At 40.8% G+C, this 25,174-nt stretch overlaps 1 protein-coding gene across 4 annotated transcripts in view; it reads right to left on the bottom strand.

Annotated features, from left to right (window-relative positions):
* Positions 1-10,462: 10,462 nt before the first annotated feature.
* Positions 10,463-25,174, bottom strand: part of LOC116034137 (MICOS complex subunit mic25a-like) — a 70,248-nt gene continuing 55,536 nt past the window's right edge. For 3 of the 4 annotated variants that reach the window (XM_031276705.2, XM_031276696.2, XM_031276709.2), the window contains one exon: positions 10,463-10,770. Coding sequence is in view for 2 of the 4 variants with exons in the window: in XM_031276696.2 (XP_031132556.1) it covers positions 10,747-10,770 (24 nt within the window). In the remaining 2 variants the exon portion in view is untranslated. The remainder of the gene's footprint in view (positions 10,771-25,174) is intronic. The other variant, XM_031276700.2, reaches the window with a different exon arrangement.

Genomic DNA, 25,174 nt, shown 5'->3' with positions numbered 1-25,174 from the left:
TTCAGTTTATTGTCATAGAGGAGTGAAGAAACTAGAAAATATTCACATTTAAGAAGCGGGAATCAGAGAATTTTTACTGTTTTGTTTTATTACAACAGATGACTCAAACAGATTAATCGATTATCAGTTGGCAATTCATTTAATAGTTAACAACTAATGGATTAATTAGTTCTTCATCAGTTTCCTTTTCTCAACCATCCAAACCTTAGCACAATTACAATATGTGACACTGACCACACCACCCTGATGCACCTGATTTACATTACCTCACTTTTTGAAGATCCTCCTGTTGTTTGTGACCGTAATCCCTTCTGCATCCCAACGCATCCATCCCTTGTACGTTATAGTCCAAACCACGAGCCATTCACCTGTATCTGCATACATTTCAGTTTGTACATATTTAAAATATCCACAGCACTGCACACTGTCACACAGACAGATAATATAGAGACCTCAGTGGCAGCACAGCAAGCCGGACCCTGTAATAAAACAAACAGCAGGAAGACATGATTCTGTGGCCTTGTCCAAGCAGAAAGCTTCATCTGCCTTTCAAAACCAGGCAGAGGGGCCGATGTTCACACATTAGAGTGTGACCTTCGCTAGCTGACAATGTGAGACCGAGCCACAGGCTGCAGGGAGAACGTGTTGCATTTGGATCTGCAGTTTGGACGGAGTTCTGACACAAAGGTACACACGCAGTTTTTTTTTTTAAATCCTTAGAAACACAAATGTGCACTCTTGCGCACACAACAATGCCCGTATAGCATTTTTAAAATCTGCTTTCAAAGACCCCCCAAAAAAATCACAAAGTGCACGGACACACGTAAGCGCTCGCAAAACACACACAGATAATGCGTCTTGATAACATTATGGATGGTTGAGTGAGCAGCTCCATAGAACAGTGATTACTGGTTGCTGTGTGTGAAAGGAAATATATTAGTCACTGACTCCGCTCTCTCCCTTTTAATAACCCAACATATAAACACTCCTTCATGCTGTCTGAGTGAAAAAAATAAACTCAATATTCAATGTTAGGCTCCAAGGAAACGGCTTTTTAATAGAGTGTGCCATAAAGTGAAAATAATATGAATTACTTTTTCATCATCATAACTGTGTCTGCTTTAGTTTATTAAACACATTTGAAAAACATGTTCACAAAAAACTTCACTACTCTGAAAATCATCAAGGCTATTATTATAGTCACATTTATGCCAACTGTTCTTTTGTGCATCATGCTCAAAGCGTTTCACAAGCTTGCTATGAAAGAGAAGAATTTTACAGAAAGTGTTTCAAGAAAAAATGCAAAGAAATAAGACTGCGGCAGCCTCGCTGAGGTTCTTTAAAATATGTGAAATGCTAGGAGAGGTTGTATGCTAGTGCTCCCATTACAGGTGCATTCTGGGCAGATGGGAGATGAACCCTGCCGTTGAGCAATTCTTAAGCAATTTTTTTCACATTGATACATACAGTAAACAGATATAGGGACACATGGACAGACAGATAACACAGGCAGAAAAAATACCAATTTAACTGTTCATACAAAATAAAACATTTTTAAGTTCAAAAATCCATTGTCACACAATCTGAGAACAATGAGATTTACTGATTTGTTGGTGGAAGGAGTTATGATCCCTAAATGGGTAATAGTGAAGTTGGTAATGAGTTCACTATCGACATGATGGCGGGATGCTGATGAAGCATGACGCCTCACCTAATCCCACGTGAGAGCAGAAGACTAGCCGGCTGACAGCCGACACACACACGCTCGCAGAGAGGTGTCAGAGAGACAGCGGCAACAAAGGGTCTTGTTTATTAACGGAGCTCGTGAGGCGACAAATGAACCATGAAATGAGTATCTCGCACACAACACAGACATACCAGGTACTGTATGGCGTGGGCATGGAGGGAAAGAGGGAGAGCAACCTGTGTCACGCTGTGAAAACCCTCACAAACATACAGATAAAAAGAATCAATTTCATGGGTCGTGATAGTAAACAGTATGTAGAGGCATCTGTACAACAGATTGTGTGACCAAGTTTTTGAAGGCTGTGTGCCGGTGTGTGTGCCAATCAGTCAGTCCTCCGGATTAAAGGCGTATTTCAATATTTTAGGAAATGCATTTATTTGCTTTGCAAGAGTTAGATGAGAAGATTGATACCACTCTCACGTCTGTCGAAGCCAGCAGCCTGTCAGCTTAGCAAAGCATAAAGACTGGAAGAAGGAAACAGCTAGCCTTGCTCTGTCCAAACGTAGAAAAAACCTCTTACCAGCACCTCTACATCTTATATCTTGTTTGATCCGTGAGTTTTGATCCTTTCAAAAACCGAAGCGTAAAAACAACAAGTTATGGTGTTACAAGAGGTTACGGGTCGGACTATTTCTTGGCCAGGCACAGTTACTCCTGCCAAGACATAGTCTGGTACATAACTGTGTTACTGCAAATTACCAATTCATGATACAAAAACAAATAATTGATTGTTCTTGCAATATGATACGGACAAGCCTTTAAAGAGCAATTTAACACCCTGTTTTAAATTAAACACGTCCCTTTCACAAATTCAAAAAATGCATTCAAACCTGACTGTCCAACCCCCTTACAGCTCTGTCAGGTTGGTATTCAGTGTTGGTGTTTCAGCCATTTTAATATAACATCTGATGGTCAGCCAGAATTCAAGAAATTGTTATCAGAGACAGTAGAGAGTGACATAATTGGGCATATGAATGGGTGATAGGGTGGGTGTAAATTAGCCACAGACAATATAACACTGATCAACATTGTAAATGACAAACTTACAAGTAATAGTGCTAATTTTACTACTTCCATACTCCATACTGTCCATACTGCTGAGAGTTGATTGCTGTATTTATATGTTGGAATGTTATGTTGTTTTCTTAGAAAAAGTGAAACAACTTCTAACTAACTCAAAAAAGTGGATTTAAGTTGCATTTAAATAAAAAGCTTTTTCCGTCCATTTTTAATGAAACCAAGTTCAAATCTGTCTAAATCTGACCTGGTTTACTAAGCAACCCAAGCCAGTAACATGGCCTTCCTAGTATTCTTGAGCAGAAACTGAGACTCCAGCAGTTCCAGGGTGTTACAGCCTGTGTTGATCTCCTTGAGGTAAAAAGTGAATTTCCCTTTATGGATTAACAGTGTCATAGAGAAAGTCTTTCCTGTGCTGCAATTACATGCTTTTTAGAGAGGTGTGAGAGTGTAATGCTGCCATCTATGGGGGGAACCAGGCTTCCATTGATGCCTCAGCAGACAACACACGCTCCCTTTCCTCTCATACCAGTGCATGTGTCCAAATCAGTCTCCTGCCCCCACCAGAACCCTGTCATCTATGTCCTACGACTCCAATATACAGTTACACCCACACATTGCTAATTAAAACATTACAAAATCCACAATTCAGCTTCTCACCCCACTCCTCTAACAAAGGTTGACCACAAATGACCTGCAGGCCACTGTTGATTGGCATTCAGTTGGCCTGTTGGCACTGGCCAGCTTCTCAGCTGGCAGACACCCTGCCAGCAGGTAAAGAGGCAGAGGGCATCATTCAGAGGTCCTTAACCCTTTCACTTATCTGCTACTACACACACAAACTTCCTGCCTTCAGGGAAGTGAACGCACACACACAGCATCCACAAACTCATGTGCACTCACAGACATCACGTCACGTCACGTCACATCCGGCTCCGTACATGAAAGCAGCTTAAATATTAATTTCCCTTTGCTGTCATTAATAGCCGGGTTTGATGGATACAGCCCACATGCCTATCATCAGAGTCAAATTGATCCCAGTGTGGCTGATGTACATTATGCGGTGGGTAGCGAAAGCCTTTCTGGAGTGATGGATAGCTAAAGTGCAGGCAGCTAATTGGAAGTTTAAGGTAAAATCACACTGTCAGTGGGGAGGGAAATTGCCTGTGTTTAATTTATGTTCTCTAGATGATTCCTAGCTAAAGTTACAAGATGAGAGACGGCACATATGGAGTTTTTTTTTAAATGTTTCTTTCCGAGTATTAATCACAAACAAAGAGCGGAAAAAACAAAGCAGCAGGGTTGAAAGGAAAACTGATTTGATGTATTAAAATCAAATATTCATTTTACAGCTTTCATGCTGTGTCTGTACCTCATAGTTTCACTGCTACAACTTGCAGCGTGTTGTCTTCAATAAAAATTCACGATGTGACTCCGCTTTTGTCCAAGTAATACAAAGGCTACTGCCTGTCCCCAGTTAATCAAAGCTTCTGTTGACACAGGAAGTCTGTAGGAGGACGCCATGATAGAGGGGTTCAGTGTGTGTGTCTGTGTGTGCGATCCACTTGTACTCACACTGCCTCTCTTCTCTTTGTGTGACAGACAAAGCCGATAGCACCCCGTCAATCTGGGAAGATATGATCATTATACAAACAGCCCCCTGCCTTTATTGACACTACATTTGTGTCAGTGCATGAGTGACAGAGTGAGTATGGAGAAGAAAAAATGAGTGTTGATCTTGACCCGTTTTCTGACGGCAAGCTTTTCACCCCGGAGTGAGGCTGTTGGGAACAGGTACTGTATAAACACTTTTGCCTTTTGGTTGGATGACAATTTGTACGAATTAGTTACCCTACTTATTTTATACCTGTGCCCTTAATTGCAGATAAAGTCTCAAAGGGCATTACACTGACTGTATCTTATGTTACAAATTAACTAAATCCTAATCCCCCCACACCTTACACTCTCAATCCGAACTGGGAACTACATAAATTGGTAGAAATTAAAGAAAGTTTGGCAGGGGTCATGCATGAAATACAGCAGTCAACAATTAGATGTTAATAACAAAAAAGCACACATGGGTACACTAATATTTGAGTCCTCCAAGTGCCCTAATCATTTCACTTTTTTCCTTACTAATTTTGATGCTACTTAAGGTGATGAAGCACTAGTGTTATTGGCAGATCAGGGGGAAATGAAAGACAATGGACGTTGAGCAAAAAGAGTGGAAGGGAAAAGAAGAATGTTACATTAGATGGATGAAAATGAAGGACATGTAATATAATGCTGGCACCAATTTCATCATAGATTTTAAATGCAACAGTTTAATGAAGTTATTAAGATCATTTTGTATAGTTGGCTCATGTATGAGTTAATAACCATCTTTGCAATTAAATAACATAATTTAACAAGGTTAAGAATTGGTCAGAATTGCTCTAAAAATAGTTAAGGCAAATCCATACCTTTTATTATTATGACAGTCTCTGACATTTATGTATCTGAACAGAGAATGTTAGGATAGTCACTGATACATTACACTTGGCCGCTGCTTAAACTGTTGGTTGCTTTAAAAACAAGCCACACATTTACTGCACCTACAACTCAATGTAAACTCAGATACTAGACCTGTTGCTCCATTCCCAAGAGTAGTTGTAGCGGCACTTCCTGGCATAATATCAAAATATTACTCCTTGCCAGGAGCCTGCAGCATGGCTGATGATGGCAGCAAAATCCGTGTCCGCCCGGAAAGCTTCTCTCAAATCCTGTGCACAGCCTGGCAATAAAGAAATGTAGAATGCATGTTAGCCCCTACTGCCGGCGCAAGAGAAGATTCCAGGCCCTAAATACAGAATAATGAGGCATTAAAGTCTGGGGCTGAGGAGGGTAATAATAATAAGAATGAAAGAGGGAGGGGTGTGGGGGGGCATGACGGGAAAAGGGACAATAGTTTCCCAAGGAAAAAAAGAGTGAGGGAAAGAACGAAGGGGGAGAAGGAAAGATAAGACTGGTGGCTTATCCTAGTTACTGGGGAAGGATTAAGTGATGTGCCACTTTGGTTTAGTGAATGTGTGTGCAAGCATATATACACACACACACACACACATACACACACACACAGATAAACAGGCCTGCTCAGACTTTCAGACGTGTGCACACCCTTTCTCTCATTCAATAACCCTCTGAGAGACGCGCACACATCCAGGCATGTGCTGAGCGGGGTTAAGGAGCTGCATTGCCCTCTGAGCCAGTCTTACTGGGCTGTAATGACTTTAGAGGATGTCGTATTCTTTTTATCCACCAGCGTAATATAATAAAGCAGAAAGGAGGGAGCTATCTTCTCCAAGCTGCCTCAGTGGAGTATCTCTCCGACTCCTTCTTTAAACCTCACCCACTCTGTCTCTCTCTCTCTCTCTCTGCCCCAGCGGCCAGATGAAATACTTTGTCCTTCATAACCTTGACCTCTTTCCCTAGTTCCCTTTCCTTACCCTCTGTCTTCACTGGCATATTGGGTTAGTTCAGCTTTCTCCTTTTCTTTTTGTTGCCTTTCTTCCAGAGCTGCTCTGCTCCTCCAGTGTCAGCCATGACAGTGTAGGGTTATCGAACTGCTCCACCCTCAGTCACGTGCTGTTTCACTCCACACACTAGGGTCAGGTCCCCTGCTGCTTCAGGGACCCCCAGTTTATCTCTACATTCTCTCTAAAGTCCTACCACCCTTTGTATTCTGTCTCTCTGTGTCTTTGTCTGTGGATGCTGGATGAAACAGAAAGTGGGTCTCCCTGGGGGTCAAATGAAGACAGTACACTCAGTGCAGCTAACATCAAGTATAAAATGATGGGGAGTCATTTCACTATGTGTAATCAAAGGAAAACTCCACACAAACAAAATTGAAGACTTAAAATTATTGCAGATAATTGTACCTTGCAGATCCAGGCCCATTGTGGTTTGGTAGCAGATGCTTATTCTTATTAGATAATTGTCCGAACATAAATCACATTATGTCACTTCCAGATATTTGCAGCACAGGTGTTAGTATCTGTCCCTCGGGTGAAAGAGGAGACACTTTAACAGACCACGATGCTAAGGCCTTGCATTATGAGAAAGGTGTGTTTAGCTTTGTGCAATATCTTGTTCGCCCAGGCCACAGTCAAAGAATAATATGCATCATAACCAGCAGACACTTATATACAACAGCTATCAACATTATTTACTTGTTTTCACTTATTGTCCCACCCCTTCAGGCTTTCCCTCTGACAGCTTAAAGCAGTGAAGCAGCAGCTTTATTTCATGTGAATCTAAAAGTACCTTCAGCTTTCAAAGATAAAACTTATGGTAACATCACTGATTGGGGTGTGGCCAAAAATGAAACAGCCCTGGCACCGCATTAAGAGAACTAGTGCAGTGCCCGTTCAAAACATGGCTGTTCGGACCTGTTCGGTCCGATTGCTTTGCCTCCGATATTTCTGCTTGCAGCTTTCAAGAGAACCACTCATCCAAACTTCACATTCGACACTGCGCTTTCTTTGGTCCTGATCAATACACACCTGCCATGACGGAGTTGTGTCCCCTAGCAGTGCCAGAGTATACACGTCATTTGTTTGTGAAAGAAGGCTTGAATCTCACTTTTTCTGACTTTATATGGAAATAAGTGCATCAGAGTTTTGTGGAAAGGCAAACTTCTGAGCCACATGTGATCCAGTGCTGAGTCTTCAAGATAAAGGTGTCCAAATCACAACACACAAAAACACATTTTTCTACTTCCTACTAGTAGTGCTATCTTACCATGCGATAGTTTTAGCCTATACAACTTTTACACATTTCACACACTGAGCACAGATCTTCTAAATCACAAACCTTACATTGAATGTACCAAAACACTCACCTCTCACGTTCCTCTTGTTTACTCTTCTTCCTCCTCCCTCTATGCTGAGGCTTCATCCATCCAACTGCTCCACTGAGCTGGGTGTGTTTATGTGTACGGTTGGTGATTGTGGTTGGGGGTCTAATTCAATTTACCAGCAGCCAGTTCTAGTTCACATTAACACAGTTTAATAAAAGAATATTCAATTAGCTATTGAGCTCCATGTGAGCGTGTGCTGCGTGTAGAAACAGAATGGTGACTGTCATTGATGCCACACACTCCAATTAGTCTCACTGTCGAATTCTCACATATGCAATGCCAAGTTGGCTGAGAGAAGAGGGAAGAAAAGAGGATAGGGAAAAGTGTAGGGCAAAAGACTAGCAGTGGGTGAATTTAAAAAAAAAGTAGGTACATGTGTAGAAATGTGTGTGTGTATGTGTGACTGAGCATTATCTGACGGCATGTGAATTCTACAAGTGTCTAACTTTACTTGAATTGATCCCCATTAAGTCTTTACAAAGGGCAGCAGTTTGTCAAAGTCTGACTGAATACCTCTCATTTGCCGACACCTCTTCAGCTGGATGAGAAAGAACAGCCGACAAACAGCGTTTCAAGAGCTGAACAAAGAAGAGGGTGCAGGTCCGCTAAAACGTATATACATTAGGCTCTGTGTCAAACCAGCTCAAGCTACAGGATTTCTGAGAGATTAAAGCTACTGTATGGCAACAACTCAAATAATTGTTTTTCAGACAAACACCTGCACTTAAGTGGGTGAAAAAAAGCAAGACAAATACTGTATGTTGGCTGCAGAGTGAGCATTACAGTAAACCCTCCAAAACACACACACACACACACACACACACACACACACACACACACACCCCTGCTTTATGCACATTTTCTGCAGCCCGTTTTAGTCAGCTGGGCCCAGTAATTGACAAGGACTGGAAATCAATAGTGGCGCATTGTGAGACGAGAACAGCCATCTTCTAACCTCGCACCATGCAGCTGTCTCCCCCAATCAAAGCGGGGCCGGTTACCAAGGCAACCTCAATCACCAATCTTTCACAGTAATAAGGCGGGAAAAGAAAGGCACTGAAGGTGTGAGGTGAGAGTAGAGTCGGAGGAGAAGGAGGCAGTGGAAAAAATAAATCCAGTTCTTAAAAAAGCTATTAATAAAATAAAATTACAGGCACTGAGAGACAGAAAGAAAGAGAGAAAGACTCAGCTGTGACACACATTTGGTGAAGAGACTCATCCAGATCAAACAAACCTCGGCTTCCTTAAAAAAAAATAAAAAAAAATCACCCCACTATCAAGATTGTGTTTCGCTACCAAACCGCATTCAAAACATCTCATAAAGCCCAGTCTTGCGTTTTTTTTTCACCCATTGTGCTCTCTTATCCCATATATTGGTGAAATATCCCTGATATTTCTGTAATTCAGCCAATTTAATTAAAGAGGGTGGGTTTCTAATAAAAGCCAAATGGCAGATAGCAGGGCCTGGGCTTTTCAGGAGCTTGTTTAATCAGAGAATTGCTGTATAGGAGAAGGCAATAACAGTGTGAATAGGGGCTGGTATTTGTAAAGAAATGTCAGAGAGAGAGGAGGGATATGAGAGTCACTGGCTGAAACGTCTAATATGGTTCTGGCTTTATTATAGGTGATATGTGGATCGTGTCTGTTTGGTTAGAGCTGGCTAATCCCTGGTAAGGAAGCAGAGTTTGTTGCTGGCTCACACACAAAACTAGACTGACAGACGCACACAGGCACACACTCCTAAATACATTTCATTGGTCTCAGCATTTCACGTTACTAGATTTCTATAATAGAGCACATATTGTATGGATTGGTCAGTGGCGCTGTAAATGCTATGTCAAGATCGATGCCATGGTGACAAGTGAGAGTCAAACTGTGATCAATAGATCACAGCTATCATTAACAAATACACTCTACTACTACGTTCACATTGACTACCACTTGTGTGAATGTTTATTTATGTCCAGGAACAAGTTTGAGGGCATATTATAAGTCCATTAATATGCTGTGTGTGTCTACTGTGTGACTGTGTATGTGTGCAATATGTGTGTGTGTGTGTGTGTGTGTGTGTGCGCGATAACAAGCGTCTGTCATTCCGAGGGTGGCCGACCATGTCCATATATAAGTGGAAATGCATCATAACTCTTACTCTCTTACACACACACACACACACACACACACACACACACACACACACAGAAGGTTAGGTGTGTCAGTACAGAGTAGTGCTGCGAGCTGAAGCTCTGTGAGCTGACCTTCAGGGTTATCTGGAAGGTTCCTTCACACCTTGCTGCTAGCACCAACCCTTGCTGTCACCATGGAAACACAGCTAGCAGGGACAATATGTGGCCTGTCCGGTATGTTGCTCATGTGCATTCATTCACACAAGCACCTTTACGTGACGACACGTAGGTACACATGTTCACTATAGTGGAAAAACACATCAAACAGATACACACATATACACATATTAATACATGCACACATATTAATACATGCACACTTCACTATTCATCTGTCCTCCACTTCATTTATCCCTCATTTCCGTCACTCTCTTCTCCCTTCTCTCTTTTAATGAAACCATGAGCACGGCACACAATCAAGCCCCTGGGTCGGCACAGCATTGTCAGAAGAGTGCACACGACCCCATTTTCAGTAGTGGAAGCATTATTAGCGTGCCATGACAAGAGACAGCCATCCACACCACCCACCCACACAAACACACACACAGACACACTCTCTCACTCACACACACACACACACACACACACACAAAACACAAAACACAAAGACACACAACCTGCAGTCTCATCACCACCGGATCACTGGGATTTATTTCAGCGGCAGCAGGGGTGTGCTGCCGCAACACGACAATAAATCAGCACATCATACACTCTGGAGTGACATGTCAAGATAATACACTCAAAAACCAGGAAGGCCGGTGAGTGGGAAAGAGGAGGGGGTTGTTCAGTGATGGTGGATAAATAAATGGATGGATGGTTAGAAGGACAGAAGGAGGACGAAAAATGGACAGATCTGATATGCTCTCTCCTTCTTCACTTCTTCTCCTTCTCCTTCTGCTTTCTCAGCCATGATTCGTCAGTGAGCTCTGTAAAGGAGGGAGGGAGACAAGGAGGGGGTAGGGTTGGAAAAAAAAGAGAAAGCATCAAATTAGAAAATTATATTACTGCGACCAAAGGGAAAATTCACAAAAGTCAGGATACATCATGGGAAATCCAATCCCTCGAACAAAAACACAGCATCCAAAGAGTCACACGGCACATTACAAAAATGCCAAGAAAGTTTCACCTATAAATATCTAAATATTACTAAGGGAAAGATTAACATTTTTCCTATTTTCCTGAAACCTAACTTAGACATTTGACAGCAAAGAGCATTTCCTACCACATGTAGAGTCCAGCAAATATTTCTCCTCCAGCTAGCAACTCAGGGCACACAAGCTTGGTGGTACATTCAATGCTGCCTTTTATTGACTGTAGAGCTATCTATCTAGGGAACTAAATCGTCTTCCTTGTAAAATTAAAGTAAATGTTTAGAGTCAATACTTGCAGACTCCTCTATCTGCAGTTTAATATCTGTTTATTATTACTATATTCATGTAACCGACTACATGCCCAGTCTTAAAACAGGAGAGAAACAGAGAGAGAGAAAGAGTAAACTGCTTAATTTTTTTATACTTAGGAAAATCTTTAAATAACCTAAAGCCATAGCTTCTGATTTCGGGGCTCTTTTTCATACTCCAGAGATGATCCTCACTAACTTGGAGACATGGCTCATTTGTCAGGAACTTTCATTGGTTTCATTTTGATGTAGATTAGCATAGCACTAGCATTTAATCAACTGACTGGTCAACATGTTTCATCCTTCAGTGTAAAGCTGCAGACCCACCGACCAGACGGCCGACCCTCGGCAGAAAAGGCAGTTGGGCTGATCAGTCTCCCCGAGTTGGTCAAAAAAGTGGCTCGGAACACTCCAGAGCGACGAGACATAATACGTCTCCATAACAGCAGGCGGCGCTAATCTGTATTGTTGCCCAAAAATGAAAACAGGCAGCTGATTGGACGAACGCGTCACGTGGGTCTGGTTTCTCCGGAAATTCAAAGACCGACTGTCATGGCGGCTTGTTCAGAATACGATCTCATATTTTACTAAAATAGTTCACCGAAACGTGTTTCTGAAAACATTTTAAGCGAGAAATAGGCCATGCAGTTGCTGAATCTGTCTTCATTTCAGATCGACAAAGGTCAGTTTAAAAGATTTTCGTCGGATTTTGACAGACTCTAGTCACGCTCATCCCGCTCCCCGTTTCCGGGTTGGCACTCTACCAATCAGATGGGTCATTTGAGTCTGACTGCCGGCAGTGCCCACCCCGCTGATTCTACATGTCAAATCGGGCAAAATGAAGGCCGACGGCCCATTGGACGGACGACGGCACGGAACACACCGAACAGAGTTGCTCGGTGTGTCAGTGCCTTTAAAGATAGAAACACACATGTACTGTATTCCCACTGAGGCGCGCTGCCCTGGAAGTGTTTGGCCTGAAGTTAATATAACTGGTGTTTAACTAGGGCTGGATGATATGGCAAAAAATATGATCACAATGTTTTTTTTTCATATTGATCAATATCAATATTTCTTACGATATATAATTTGATAATTCTGACAGTTTGAAGAGTACCCGGATAATAACTAAAGCCTGCATAAACCAGGGGGTTCATTAGTTAAACTTTAGACAATTGTTTATTAACCCAAAAAAATAGAATAGCATAATGTAAACATTTAACATGCAAAGTTAGCTTGCCATGTAACTTATTAAAATAATGTAAATAAAACTAAAAGCTGAATCAAATTCATTTGGCAGGGCAGCAAACCTCAAATGTTTGTAGAGGTACAACCAAGACAATAATAAATAAAAAAGTGGATCACAAAGGCCCTGGCACAATAAGTACAACTGTAAGATAAAATAAAGTTATTATAAAATATAAAATATTAATTATATACTGGTTTTACATCCCTCATTTGTTTTGTAAGGTAGAAATCTGAGTAAAAAGTGAAAAATTCATTATTAAATCTTTTACGCTGACAGCGTTTATTTCTGCTGTGTGATAGGCTGTTAGATTCATCCATATTCATCCAAGCTTATCATCGTTATCCACATACATTTTATTGCAATCCCGTTTCAAGATCGTTTCATTGCCCAGCCCTATGTTTAACTGTAAGTGACAACACAGAAAACACACGCACATATTCAAGTTCTAATCCAATGAATCACAGTAACTGTTTTCGCAATTGTTTTTTAAATACAATAAGCCAACACTTGAGATATTTTGGCCAGTGATTTCTTTTGTGTAGAATTGCTTGCAACATCAACAAATACAACAGACTCAGTAACCAATCAGACAAACACGTCTGTCTAAGAGAAAAAAAACCTCTAAACTTTTGACCAAGGCACTTTACTACAACTACTCTGCAGAAGCCGCAGTGCGTCAAAGGCTTAGTCTACACAAACACTGGTATTTTTAAAAACAGGGTTTAAAAAAAAACAAAAAAAACGTCCACACAAGCACTGTTTAAAAAAGCGCTGTCAAGAGCATCGCAAACTACCAGGCGACGATATAACCCCAAAGCGATGTTGGCCAATCAGCAGCCTGAAAAAAGGTATAACCCGAAGGCTACCTTTCTGCAATGGCGCATACGAACTCTTCTGTTCCTCAATATAGTGTAAGAGTAACTGTACATTTGTGTAAACATGTAAAAAGTCCTTTTAGAAAGGTTAGAACCAAAACTATTTTGGCCATGTCCGCCATTCCACGAAATGTCGCCTCATTTGTAACGCCTCACAAAAGAGATAATGGAGCACACTCTGACGTTACTAGCCAAAAGCTCAGTTTTCCCTGTCAACATGTCAACAGTGAAAACGGAGTTTCTAAAAATCCTTACCCTGGAGTTTTCCAAAAGATCAGTTCTATGTGACCTAAAAAGCACTTTACAAAAATACCTGTGTAAGTGTGGACTAGGCCTAAGTAATTTCAGAGCTTTTCAGTTACTTGCTTTTATTGTATTTCTTTATACCGCCTTAAAATCCAAGAGCTTGTTACTGCCTTTTGCTTGCTTATCAGGACTCTGTACTGTTGCCATAGCACCAACACTTACTGTAGCGCTGAATTGACAGCACCAGACAAGGAAGACTGCTCATGAAAAAGACTGTGGACTAGGGAGAAAGGGGTTGCAGTTGTACAAGTTAAAGGAAAAGAGTCAAAAGAACGTTATTTAATGTTTTAGTCAGTACAAAATGTGGGAGCTCTCGAGCAGAGGGAGGTGGTGTCTGTGTGTCTGCATCTGATGTAGGGGTTGAAGAAATAGGTATTGCTATAGAGTGAAACATTTTCATTTAATGTCAGTGTATTATATGCATCACTTCAATGACACTGTTGTATTAACCGGGCTAATCCTTTCACTACGTGCCACTAAACTCCACCTCTGGCCAGACTATCATCTACATCTCTGCAGTACGTCTCTTTTATTATCGTAGCTGTGTCACTTAACACTTCACTTCTCCATGTAATATTGATATTTTATCACTTTAAGCTTATTCTAATGCAGGCTGTACAAGCTCTGCATATGGTTAAGACTATTGTTTTGAACTGTGACCAGTCACTTTAAGAAGATGTTTCCCCTTGACTCAAAGTATTTGCAATCAGTAGCCAAAAATAAGGTCAAATCAATAAACATCCACCAAACCTTTAGCCCTTTAGTCATTAAATAATTAACGAGACTTATTATTTCTGTAGGTCGTATGCATGTTAAAATTGCATGGTTGCATTATTTATGCCGCAATGTAAACTCTGTACTGCTCTTTCCCTGTCATGTTTTAGCTATTGCAAAGAAATTGCCTCTACAAGAAATTAATAATTAACTCAAATTGAGGTTGGGTATTTACAAAGGGCTTAACATTTAAAACACAGTGCTAAAGATTCCAGAGTGGTGTTGGATGTGGTGTATTAAAATAAGATAAGTTATTCAACCTGGATAAGCGGAAGAATGGATGGAAGTTTATTAAGAATTGTCTATGTGTGTTGATGTAGTGTAAGAAGCAACGATAGCTGATTATGTTTTAGAAAGCCAGCCTACTATAGGGTACAGCTAAACACTTCTTGTGTCAATACACAATACAAACACACAGTCATAGAGAAGGACAAAGGGTGACCCAGGGTTAGTGAAGCATTAGCTTGTGGCTGCTGGATGGGCTAGTTGGCATGCTAACTACCTTGGTGCTCGGCTGGCAGGCAGATATGCTGGCGGGCAGGTTAGCTGTTCACTTGCCAAGCGCGTCTGAGGGCATCGCAGCCTGTGCCATTGAATTGGAGATGAGCGGCAAATGTGACAAGGGAATTTAGCTTTACTGTTCCCCTCACGTCCTGAGATATAAATGGGAACAGTGTGTTTGCATATGCGGATGAAATGTGTGTCAAAGTGGCTCTGTTTGTGTGTGCAGGAGTTTATACACGCATTAAAATGTGTGCAGGCGGTGTGTGTAGGTATTGCCACACTCGTATACAGCTGTGTGATGGGACATTATGCCTCATGCATAGTGTATGAAGTAGTTCCTGAATTTCAAACTGACCCCTAGCACCTCCCACCGTACACGCAGTTCAATTTGGTGCCCCAGGTCCAAATTTGGACTGCCGCCATCCACCCTTGGATAATTTAAAGACAGGAAATGCTTTTTAATGCGCGACACCTTGGGCAGGGAGGGCAGCCAAATATTCAAGCTCAAGGTTTGCACTGAATTTAAGACGTAAACTCAGCTGCCCGTTTATTAGGTACACCAAGCTAAAGCTTAATGCAGTCTAATCCAACAGTCCAGCAATAAATCCTACCTTCATGAAGGCTATAATGTTCAGCTTCTGTGGAAACTGTTTTAAAGAGGTGGTGATGGTGCAGTGGATATGACACATGCCTTTGGTATGGGAGACCTAGGTTTGAATCCCACTGCGATACATCAACCAATGTGTCCCTGAGCAAGACACTTAACCCCTAGTTGCTCCAGAGGCGTGAGACCTCTGACATATATAGCAATTGTAAGTCGCTTTGGATAACAGCGTCAGCTAAATGACATGTAATGTAATGTAATTCAACTTTATGGTAACTCTGGAGGATGCAGTTTGTGGGGCTGTTCAACTGTACTGTGTTATACCGAGAGCTGCTTCACTGTCACTGTGTCATGAGCCAGAGCATTAAGAGTTTGTTGTAGCAACCAAAGTAATAATAATTTAGATTCATATAGCGCATTTCATGAAAGCCACGAACGCTTTACACAAGTACAGGGGGACACGAGAAAAGAAAATAGTAATCCAACACAAACACGGATTAAAAGGACTAAAAACCAGGCACTAAATAGAAGGGGGACGTCATTTAATGTCCGCTACTGACGTACAACCACATCATGCAATCTAAAGTTATTTTATGAATGAAATAGACATATTACATACATGAGGGCCAATTCTGGGACGTTTTTGAATCATTTACAATCCCGTAATTGTCTCCATCTGTTGAAAGCCTGACCAAAGCTCGCGTTTTCGCCCGTCCTCTTTCACTTTCCCTTTTTAGCTTTTTTAGCCTTTTTCTGTGATGGCCCTGCCCCAGTATCTGTCATAGCTACAGCAGATAACTTCTAAAATAACATTAAAATACAATTAGACCTAGCCTATATAAGAAATATCCTGCTACCTTCCTGGTTGGATACACTAACAAAGGCTTTTCCGGTGTTTGAAATCTGTGACCCCTCAGAATGTGTGCTCTGTAGCGGCGTCGGCCTGCTGTAAATCATTTTGTGACTTTGTGGGGAAAATCGGACCCGAGCAACGGCACTAATAAAAACTACGTAAAAATAGTGTTCTTTTCACTGTTAGTCTTGTTTGCTGTTACAGGTCATTTAAGATCATTATATGAAAAATGACACAGTTTAAAAAAAAAAAAAAAAAAAAGTTACATATAGTTACTTTAAGGTAATGAGCAACATACAGATAGCAGACCCAGATGTAAACACATCTGCATCACTCACAGATATACACACAAACACACTTGCCTCGCTCACTTGCCATTTCTCTGTGAAAAACAAAAATAATAGACAAGAACAAAATCAATAACTGTCTTCTCTGCTCAGTGCTAACAGCACTCAGTTCTCTGCCTCTCTCTGGAGTAAACGGAGCCAGTTGCCAGACAGGGATGTCAATCAGACACTCAGATTGGCCATGCTTTATAAACAAACAGCCTTTCACTGATTACACAGTCAGTAAGACAGCCAAATAGCCAAACAGTCAATCAGTTCAGGGAGCCTCTTAATTAGTAACTGTTGATTCACTCAGTCTGTATGTTGGCCAGTTGGTCGCTCAGTCGGTTGGTTGGTTGGTAAGTTAGGAGCTGACTGACTGGACCATTTACACCATGCAGCCAGTCAGTCATTTATATAGTAGTTTAGCTGTGTAGAAGCATTCAGTTGCTCAGTGTCATTGATTTATTGTATTAGGTGAGTCACTGATGTAATTTGAAGAAAAGTCATCTGATAACTAAGTTGGATATAAAGATGTTTATCGCATGTTTTATCACATGATTAAAATTCTATTATTTTGCATTTCAGAACTGTTTTTAAGTACATATTAACAATGGAAAGCTATTCTTACCAGTGTATCTTGATTGGGAATCAAATGAATGCAAAGAAAGTTGCTTTATGAACTTGACTTTAAGATTTGTATTTGATTATTATTTATTTACTGTAAACAAAAGAAAAATGTGTGAATCTGTCATTATTGCTAACCAATTCAGAACATGCCAACCGTAGTACGTCTTTAAGACCCGAGACTTACAATGCTGACAGGTCTGCAGTTAGTTGCCACCCATTTTGCAAGACCTGTAGTATTTTTTTGGATTTGGTTTCATCAACAGGTCGGCAAGTAGCACGCTCCAAAATAGTGCTTTGTCTGAGCCCACTAGCATCAACCTGAGTCACGTTAACTGCACTATGCTTAGCTCCGTAGGTGGTAGCTCCAGCTTGACGTGCTTCGGTGATATTTTAATTTGGCTTTACAAAATGTGCATGTGGCTTTCGACTTGTCTACTGAGCCGTCCAGGAGTTTTGGAAAATAAAAAGCGCCATTCAGAATTGTGTTGCTGCTGTCTTTCTCCATCATGCCTGCAGCAGTAGGAGGATGTGTTACGAGGAAGTATGGCAGCTTGATGATAAGTAAAGGTGCGGCAAAGGGTCAAAATAGTAGCCTAGCTAGATTCTAGTGATTTTAGAACAGCTAAGGGGCGTTGTTAGGCACGACGCGAAGCCGAGTGAAATGTAAAATAAATTAATAGATGGCGGCATGCAATTAAAAAAAAATTACGCGTTATGCTCGGCCCTTAATCGCATCGCGATTAACGCGTTAATGCTGACAGCCCTACATTTTTCCAATGGGTTTAAGCAAGTGGCAAATGTACTGTATAGTGCTACTAATTTTGCCACCCACATTTTTATTAACTTTTGGATCTTTTTACTTTGGATCAGACTCTCAACAACTATTGGATGGATTGCAATGTAATTTTAACATTCATGGTGCCCAGATGATAAATCCTAAGGACATTAGTGATCCCCTGACTTTTCATCTAGTGCCACCAGCTTATGCATTAAAGTATCTGTACATCTATAATTTGGATTGGCACAAACAAAGACAACTATTGGTGGATTAAAAAGCAATGTTCAAACTACTGAAAAAGACTTAAAGGTCATATAGAATTTCAAAAACAATATGCAAAAGGGTAGAGGACTCAGGCCTCATGCCTGACCACTGTGCTCAGTGAAGGAGGAAAATATGAATTTATCAAGACTATAGAGGGAAAATATTTGATACTGAACAGGTAGATTTTGGGTGGAGTATCAGTTTAAAGTTAAATGGGAACCATCCGGGCCTCCCCGTGCCTAGTGTTCTAAAGAGCAAAGACCCCCGTTTTACTCAAGCTTGTCGTTTCCCGCTCTTCTTAAGGTTATGTTTTCCTTTTATCAGTAGTTAGTGTTTCCTGTTTTATTTTGTATACTCACCTTGTCTCTCGTTCCAAGTTACTTCACTTCCTACCCTTGTTTCCTGCCTGTGTGTGATTACCTACCTCGCCCTGATTAGTTTTACCTGTCCCTCATTACCCTTTCTCCCTTGCCAGTACGTCTTCTCTGTTTCAACGAGTGTTCCAGCCGTAAGTTCAAGTTTGTTTTTTGTTTTTTTTGGGCATTTCTACCTTCATTAGTGAGGAAAGCTGAGATATGAAAGGGGAGAGAGAGAGAGGGGGGGAAGCCATGTAGGAAAACTGCCGCAGGTCAGATTCGAGGAATAAACCTCTGCACATGTGCGCCCGCTCTACCAAGTGAGCTAATCGGCCACTTCAAGTTCAAGTTTTAGTCCCCCTTTTTATGCTAGAACTAGCTTTTGTGACAGAGCTTGGGGGACCTTTGATGCATGTCATCCTTCTCACTCTCTACATACATTTCCTGTCTGTTTCTACTAGTAAATGTTAAATAAAAAAAGATTGTTCTAGATAGATAGATAGATATACTTTATTAATCCCAAACTGGGAAATAACTGTTGCAGCAGCAAGTTACAATGACATACACACATACTCACTCACACACATACATAAAATACAATAAGTATACTAGAAATAATAAATAAGATACAAAATAAGATCAAATAAAATAAGATAACAAAAGATCAAAATGCCAGAACTACTGAAAAAAATATACCTAGAGGAATGAAAAGAATGTAGGCCTACATGTATATAGAAGTGTAGAATAACATTTACAACCTACAAACAGTATATATAACAAAATAAAAAAAATATATATATATATAATACTGTGTGGGACATTGTATTTTGTTTTAATTTAACACATCTATTTGTCCAAATCATTCATTTCCTTACCATTATGTTGTCATTCTTTTGCTGGAGTGCTGTCAGACTGATCTTAAATAGTAATCCCTGCAGTCTTATCAACATGACGTCATTATCACCGTAATAGTATCTAAAAGATATGATAATGAAGATTATTATAACAATTCCAATAACTGAATAACCTCTTCGTCTTCACTTAGTGAGTCCCTTTGTCACAATTTGTGAATGAATGACATATTACACAGCTGGCGATCAGTGAGGTGTATCAGCATGGATAAGATGTTTAGCTGGATGCTGATGGAGTGTTATATAGATTTGAGAGAGTGAGAGACAGAGAGAGGATGGAGGGGAGCGACATGAGAGAGAACAGCTAATCTTTATGTGGCCTGTGCCTTCACGGGGTGGTTGCCTTGGAGATGATAGATGTGAAGGAAAGGTGGGATGGAAGGAGGGAAAGAGATCGAGAGAGACATAAAGAGACAGAAATATGTGAGCTAGCATGTGTGAGTGTGTTTGTGTGGGCAGTATGTATGGGTATATGATATTCACAACACAGGCGTATGTCAATGTTTATTTTCCCATGCGTAGCACTAGAATGGTACGAAATAAAAAAAACAAAAAAAACAAACATGCAACAAGTAATCTAAATAACAATAGTTCTCATAGAAAGAAAAGAAAGAAATCAGTGCATGCTAGTATTCTATGAAGCACATATTATTTTACAATATACAGAACTGTGTGTGTGTGTGTGTGTGTGTGTGTGTGTGTGTGAGTGTGTTTGTGTGTACGTATGTGTGTGGTTGCATGTGGGACCAGATTGCTGCTGAATAGAGTGGCTCTGTTATCAGATATAAGTTAGCAGGCAGGCCAAGGCTCACAGTGGGGCTTACCACCTGCAACTACAGATAGCCATACACATACATAAACACACACACATTTTTCCCCTCTCTATTTTACAATCATAAAATCTCTTCTTTCTCTCCCACAGCAGTGATTGACAGATCATCCTCTCCCCCTTTCTTCTTCCTTCCATACTTACTGCCATCCCCTCATCCCTTCCGCTGACAAACCCTCTCTTCTCTTTATTCATCCTCTCTACATTCCTTCCATCATCCACTCATTCCTACTGTATCTCTCTATTACAGTTTTCTATTAAACCTTCTTCACTGACAGGCACTCTTAAGCCTCTTTCTCCCCTACTTTCCTCTCTTTCATCAGTCTCCATCCATTCCCCCGTTGACAGGCATCTTCTTTTCGTCTTTCATACCTGCTACAAAGACTCATCCCTCGTTTTTCTCTCCCCTCTTTTTAGCTGGAAATGGCAAAATTCCTCCTCCTATCAATCAACTTCTTCACCTGGACAAACTGAACAGGTTTGAATGAAGATGTCTTGATTTTTTTGTTGCTGGGATTTGCTGTGCCAGGAAGGCTGGGAAATAGCAGAGTGCAATAGTCTGCCATTACTAAAGCCATTCACTTCTTTTTCATGTGGAATGGAGGTCTAAACATTTTATCAGGACTGTATTTTGTCTGAAAGGTGCTTAAGATGCTGCTGCCACTACATTTAGAAATGGATGGCTCCCTGCAAAAATGTTGGTGAATTAATTTGTGGTTAAAAGTGGCTGGTGTTGAAAATGTCAACTGAAATGTTTTGAAGAAGGGGGAATAGCTCTACACAGATACTGAAGCTGCATAGATACGGAAAAACATAGACCGAGATGCAAAACACACACACACACACACACACACACACACACGGCACAGCTGATGGAGGTGACATTAAGAGAAAAGCACTTAAATGCAGTATCCATCTGCAACCCATGCACTCCAAACTGCTGGCTATTTTGTAACACACACACACACACACACACACACACACACACACACACACACACACACACACACTTTTTAAATCCCTTTTTCTTTGTCCTCTGTAACTAATGCTGTAAGGAACTCAAGATGAGAAGATATGTTCGTATACACACTTTGGACTTAATGTTGACCATCATAACTGCATACCTAATCTCAAGGTTACAAACTAACAATTATTTTCATAATCAACTTATTAACACTAGAAGTGCCGGAATTCCATAACTACTAGAACTGCCGTGAGCGGTCATTTTGACCGCCAGATTCCAAACTCTATAATCTCTCATGATAAATACCTAATTGCAATATTGTATTATGTATTGTATTAGCATATCTTTAGAAAAACGTAATAACACCGAAATGTACATTTTTATGAGTTTAATTATACATTTGAGTAGTAATATGTGTTTCAATTATTCATATCATGGCATTGTAAACCGTAATTATTTCATACATTCATATCCCGAAAATATGGTGTGGAAATTCATTCAGCTTAACTCATAACAGCTAAATAACAATTATAAGTATCTTATTTGAACATTTAGCTATAACCTAACCTGGCACTGCCTCTGTTTTGGCGTCTGCTGCGGTGCGCAGCGCTGCTCGGACCGTGAGCCGCTGCCCTTTTTTCCTCCATAAACTCCGCTCTCAGCTCCTCTGCCAGTTGCTGCATGAACTTCCTCCGGACAATGTTACTGCTGGTGCAGTCCTTGGAGAGGATGTGTGCAATGATTCCAGTCAGTTCGAGGATGTATAAAGTTATATGAACATGTAAACAGCCACCGGCCATCTACGTGTTCCGCGCCTTTCACAGAGCGAGCGCCCGGTGTTTGCCTTCTGATTCAGAACTGAGTCCATCCACGCCGTAGTAGCCTACGTTACCGACTCTGGCTTTGCCTTCGTCCCATCGGTGATGCCCACACTTGTTACTCGAGACCGCTAGTTACGTTGCTCTGACAGAGACTATGGTAGTTACTAAGCAACCAAGATGCATCTTCAACCGCGCGAAAAATTAAAAACAATACCGCGAAAATCCGAGCGGTCAATATGACCGTGTATGGCCGAAATAGGTAAAAGTGACTCTATTTTCTTTGCCTTTTGTGTAATGTATATAAAAACAATTTTAAATTAAACTACAGACTCTTTTAGGAAAAGTCAGGCAGCAGCAGGATTGTATTTTTTTATTCAGCAAAGTTATTACACATATAAATTTCAAAACGGTCAAAATGACCGTCATGGCCGTTCTAGTGTTAATCCATCGATTATTTCTTTTATTCAACCTTTTGTTAAAACATTGTGGGAAAATTGTAAAAGATTGGCTCAACACAAGTTTCCAGAGCCCAAGGTGAGCCCAGAAAGGTGATTTTCTGTCGATCAACAAATCGATTAATCGAGTAAATGTGTTCCTTAATCAAAGCCTTATTTTACCCTTATTCTCAAATCCAGCCCAAGCCTTCCAACAGCTCCATGAAAAAGTAAACACCAGGCAAAATGTCCTGGCAGTGTGAAATGCAAATTGGATAAAAGTGGAAGAACACAAACTTCACGTTGAAACCAGTTGGAAGCATACATTCCAAATAGCTTGAGAAAATCTTTATAGTTGTTATTCTCATTTGCTGATGCCAAGCACATAAACCACCAGCTGTATTTACATCCTGACCTGACATGTCTAAGCACTGCTGTGGACAGTTTTTAATTGCTCTGTACAAACACAGGTTTTACTTCACATCATAGGTTGTTCCAAATGTGAATATAATCCTCTGTGCCTTCGTAGACAGCAACTCTTTTGTGGGTTAATGCTTCTGTAACCTTGCTACAGATTCTGTAACGAAACACTGTCCAGCTTGTAGGCAACTAGTTGTCTAAATAGAAAAGGAAGTGGGGCTGGAGGATTCCCGAGGGATGGTAGAGAAATGAAGTATTCGTACAGTTCAGTGTTCGTACAGTGTAATACAGAAGTGTTTGAAATGTGACTTATTTTTATAATGAAAATAGTTTAACAAAGGTGCCAGTTGGCAAAATGTTACCTTAGTGCCCAGCAAGAGTATGTTGTCTGTCTTTAACACTTGTACTACTGTTTGTTCAAAATAAAATGGAAAGAAATACATCCTTATGCATTTTTATTTTGCCGCTGTACCAAACTCGCACCGAACGAGTGTGACTCCTAATCCGGGGTGTGAACCGAACTGTGACTTCTGTGTACCATTAAACCCCTAATTGTAATGCATTGGACTGCAATATATTGAAAAGTGTTTTCCCAGTTCATTTGCATATTATCAGCCCCCAACCAGGTTCATCAACATCCCAAGTATATTTTTCTCCTGTTGAAAACAGGAGCCAATTTCAAATTGTAACTGCACTTTTTAAAGACTATAACTAAGAATAAAGAGATTTCTGATTACCTTTTTAAAAATAGCACCATACACCCAAGTATAAATGCACCTGTTCCACATACTGTTTGTTTCAGCAATGCTCTACTGTAGTTCTGCCTTGGCAATCAAGGCAGAACTAGAGTGGCACTTAAACAAGCATCTCAGAGGCCGGCACACGCTAGACAAATACTGAGTTCAGGAGACCGACGGGTTCAAGTGGGTTAAGTATGTGGGATACAGTGGTAAGTGTTGCTACAGTGCCGTTGGCCCCTCCTAATGGTATTAAATGGCACAGCAGTAGCATTCTGCAAATGGTTGGCGCTGGAGCCTCTGAGTATTGTGTGTGTGTGTGTGTGTGTGTGTGTGTGTGTGTGTGTGTGTGTGTGTGTGTGACACTTACAGTAAGTGGTGGTTTGAGAAGAGTTTGTTCTTGAATGTGACTTTGAGGACAGCTGTGTTTTGTTTCACTGAGAAGGAGGTTGAAAGAGCAAATAGATGATGAGAGGTAAAGGGTGGACTCGCAAAGTCTCTCATGGGCTTACACTCACCGAACGCACACATGCTAGCACACAAACGCACACTGAATATAAAAACGTCCAATGACAATCGCCATATAGTGACACTACATAAGATAACATCACACCAAAAAGAGACAAAGCTTCATGGTAACGCAGGGCCTTGGTGAGCTGACATTTACCCTGCATCCCTAACAGGCACCCTCCCCACACACACACACACACACACACACACACACACACACACACACACACACACACACACACACACACACACACACACACACACACACACACACAGTGACATATGCATGACAATGGCCCAACCAAAGACACTGACAGGAGAGGGACAGGGGGGTGATAGGAGAGAGAAGGTGCAAGGCCATATCCTGAAGCAACTATCTTTAATATATGGCAGAGGGCAGAATGTGTGAAAAATGTGTGTATGTGTGGATGAAGAATCATAAAACATAAAAGAACGTTTGAGTGACATATAAGGAATGCTGTGCCACTGAAGATAGTGAGTTGGGTGGACTTCAAGCAGGAGACATAAAAAGTGAGATACGTAGATATTCTAGTGGAGTTCAGATCAAGACACTGGCAGAGAAGACAGATAAGCTGCAGGCCACTGGTTTTATTGGCAGATTGATTGACAGACAGGCTGAGAAAGAGGAACAGATATATACACTAGAGCCTATATAAATAAACTATTTAAAAGTCATACAAGTGAGATCCTAGCCAAGACAGTATGGGCCTGCTGCTGTGATTCATGTACATTTGCTTACATAACTTCATGATACAGTAAACAGAA

Source organism: Sander lucioperca, chromosome 6, assembly GCF_008315115.2.
Source record: "Sander lucioperca isolate FBNREF2018 chromosome 6, SLUC_FBN_1.2, whole genome shotgun sequence".
NCBI classification, from domain to species: domain Eukaryota; kingdom Metazoa; phylum Chordata; class Actinopteri; order Perciformes; family Percidae; genus Sander; species Sander lucioperca.
This window is presented reverse-complemented; position numbering and strand designations above follow the sequence as displayed.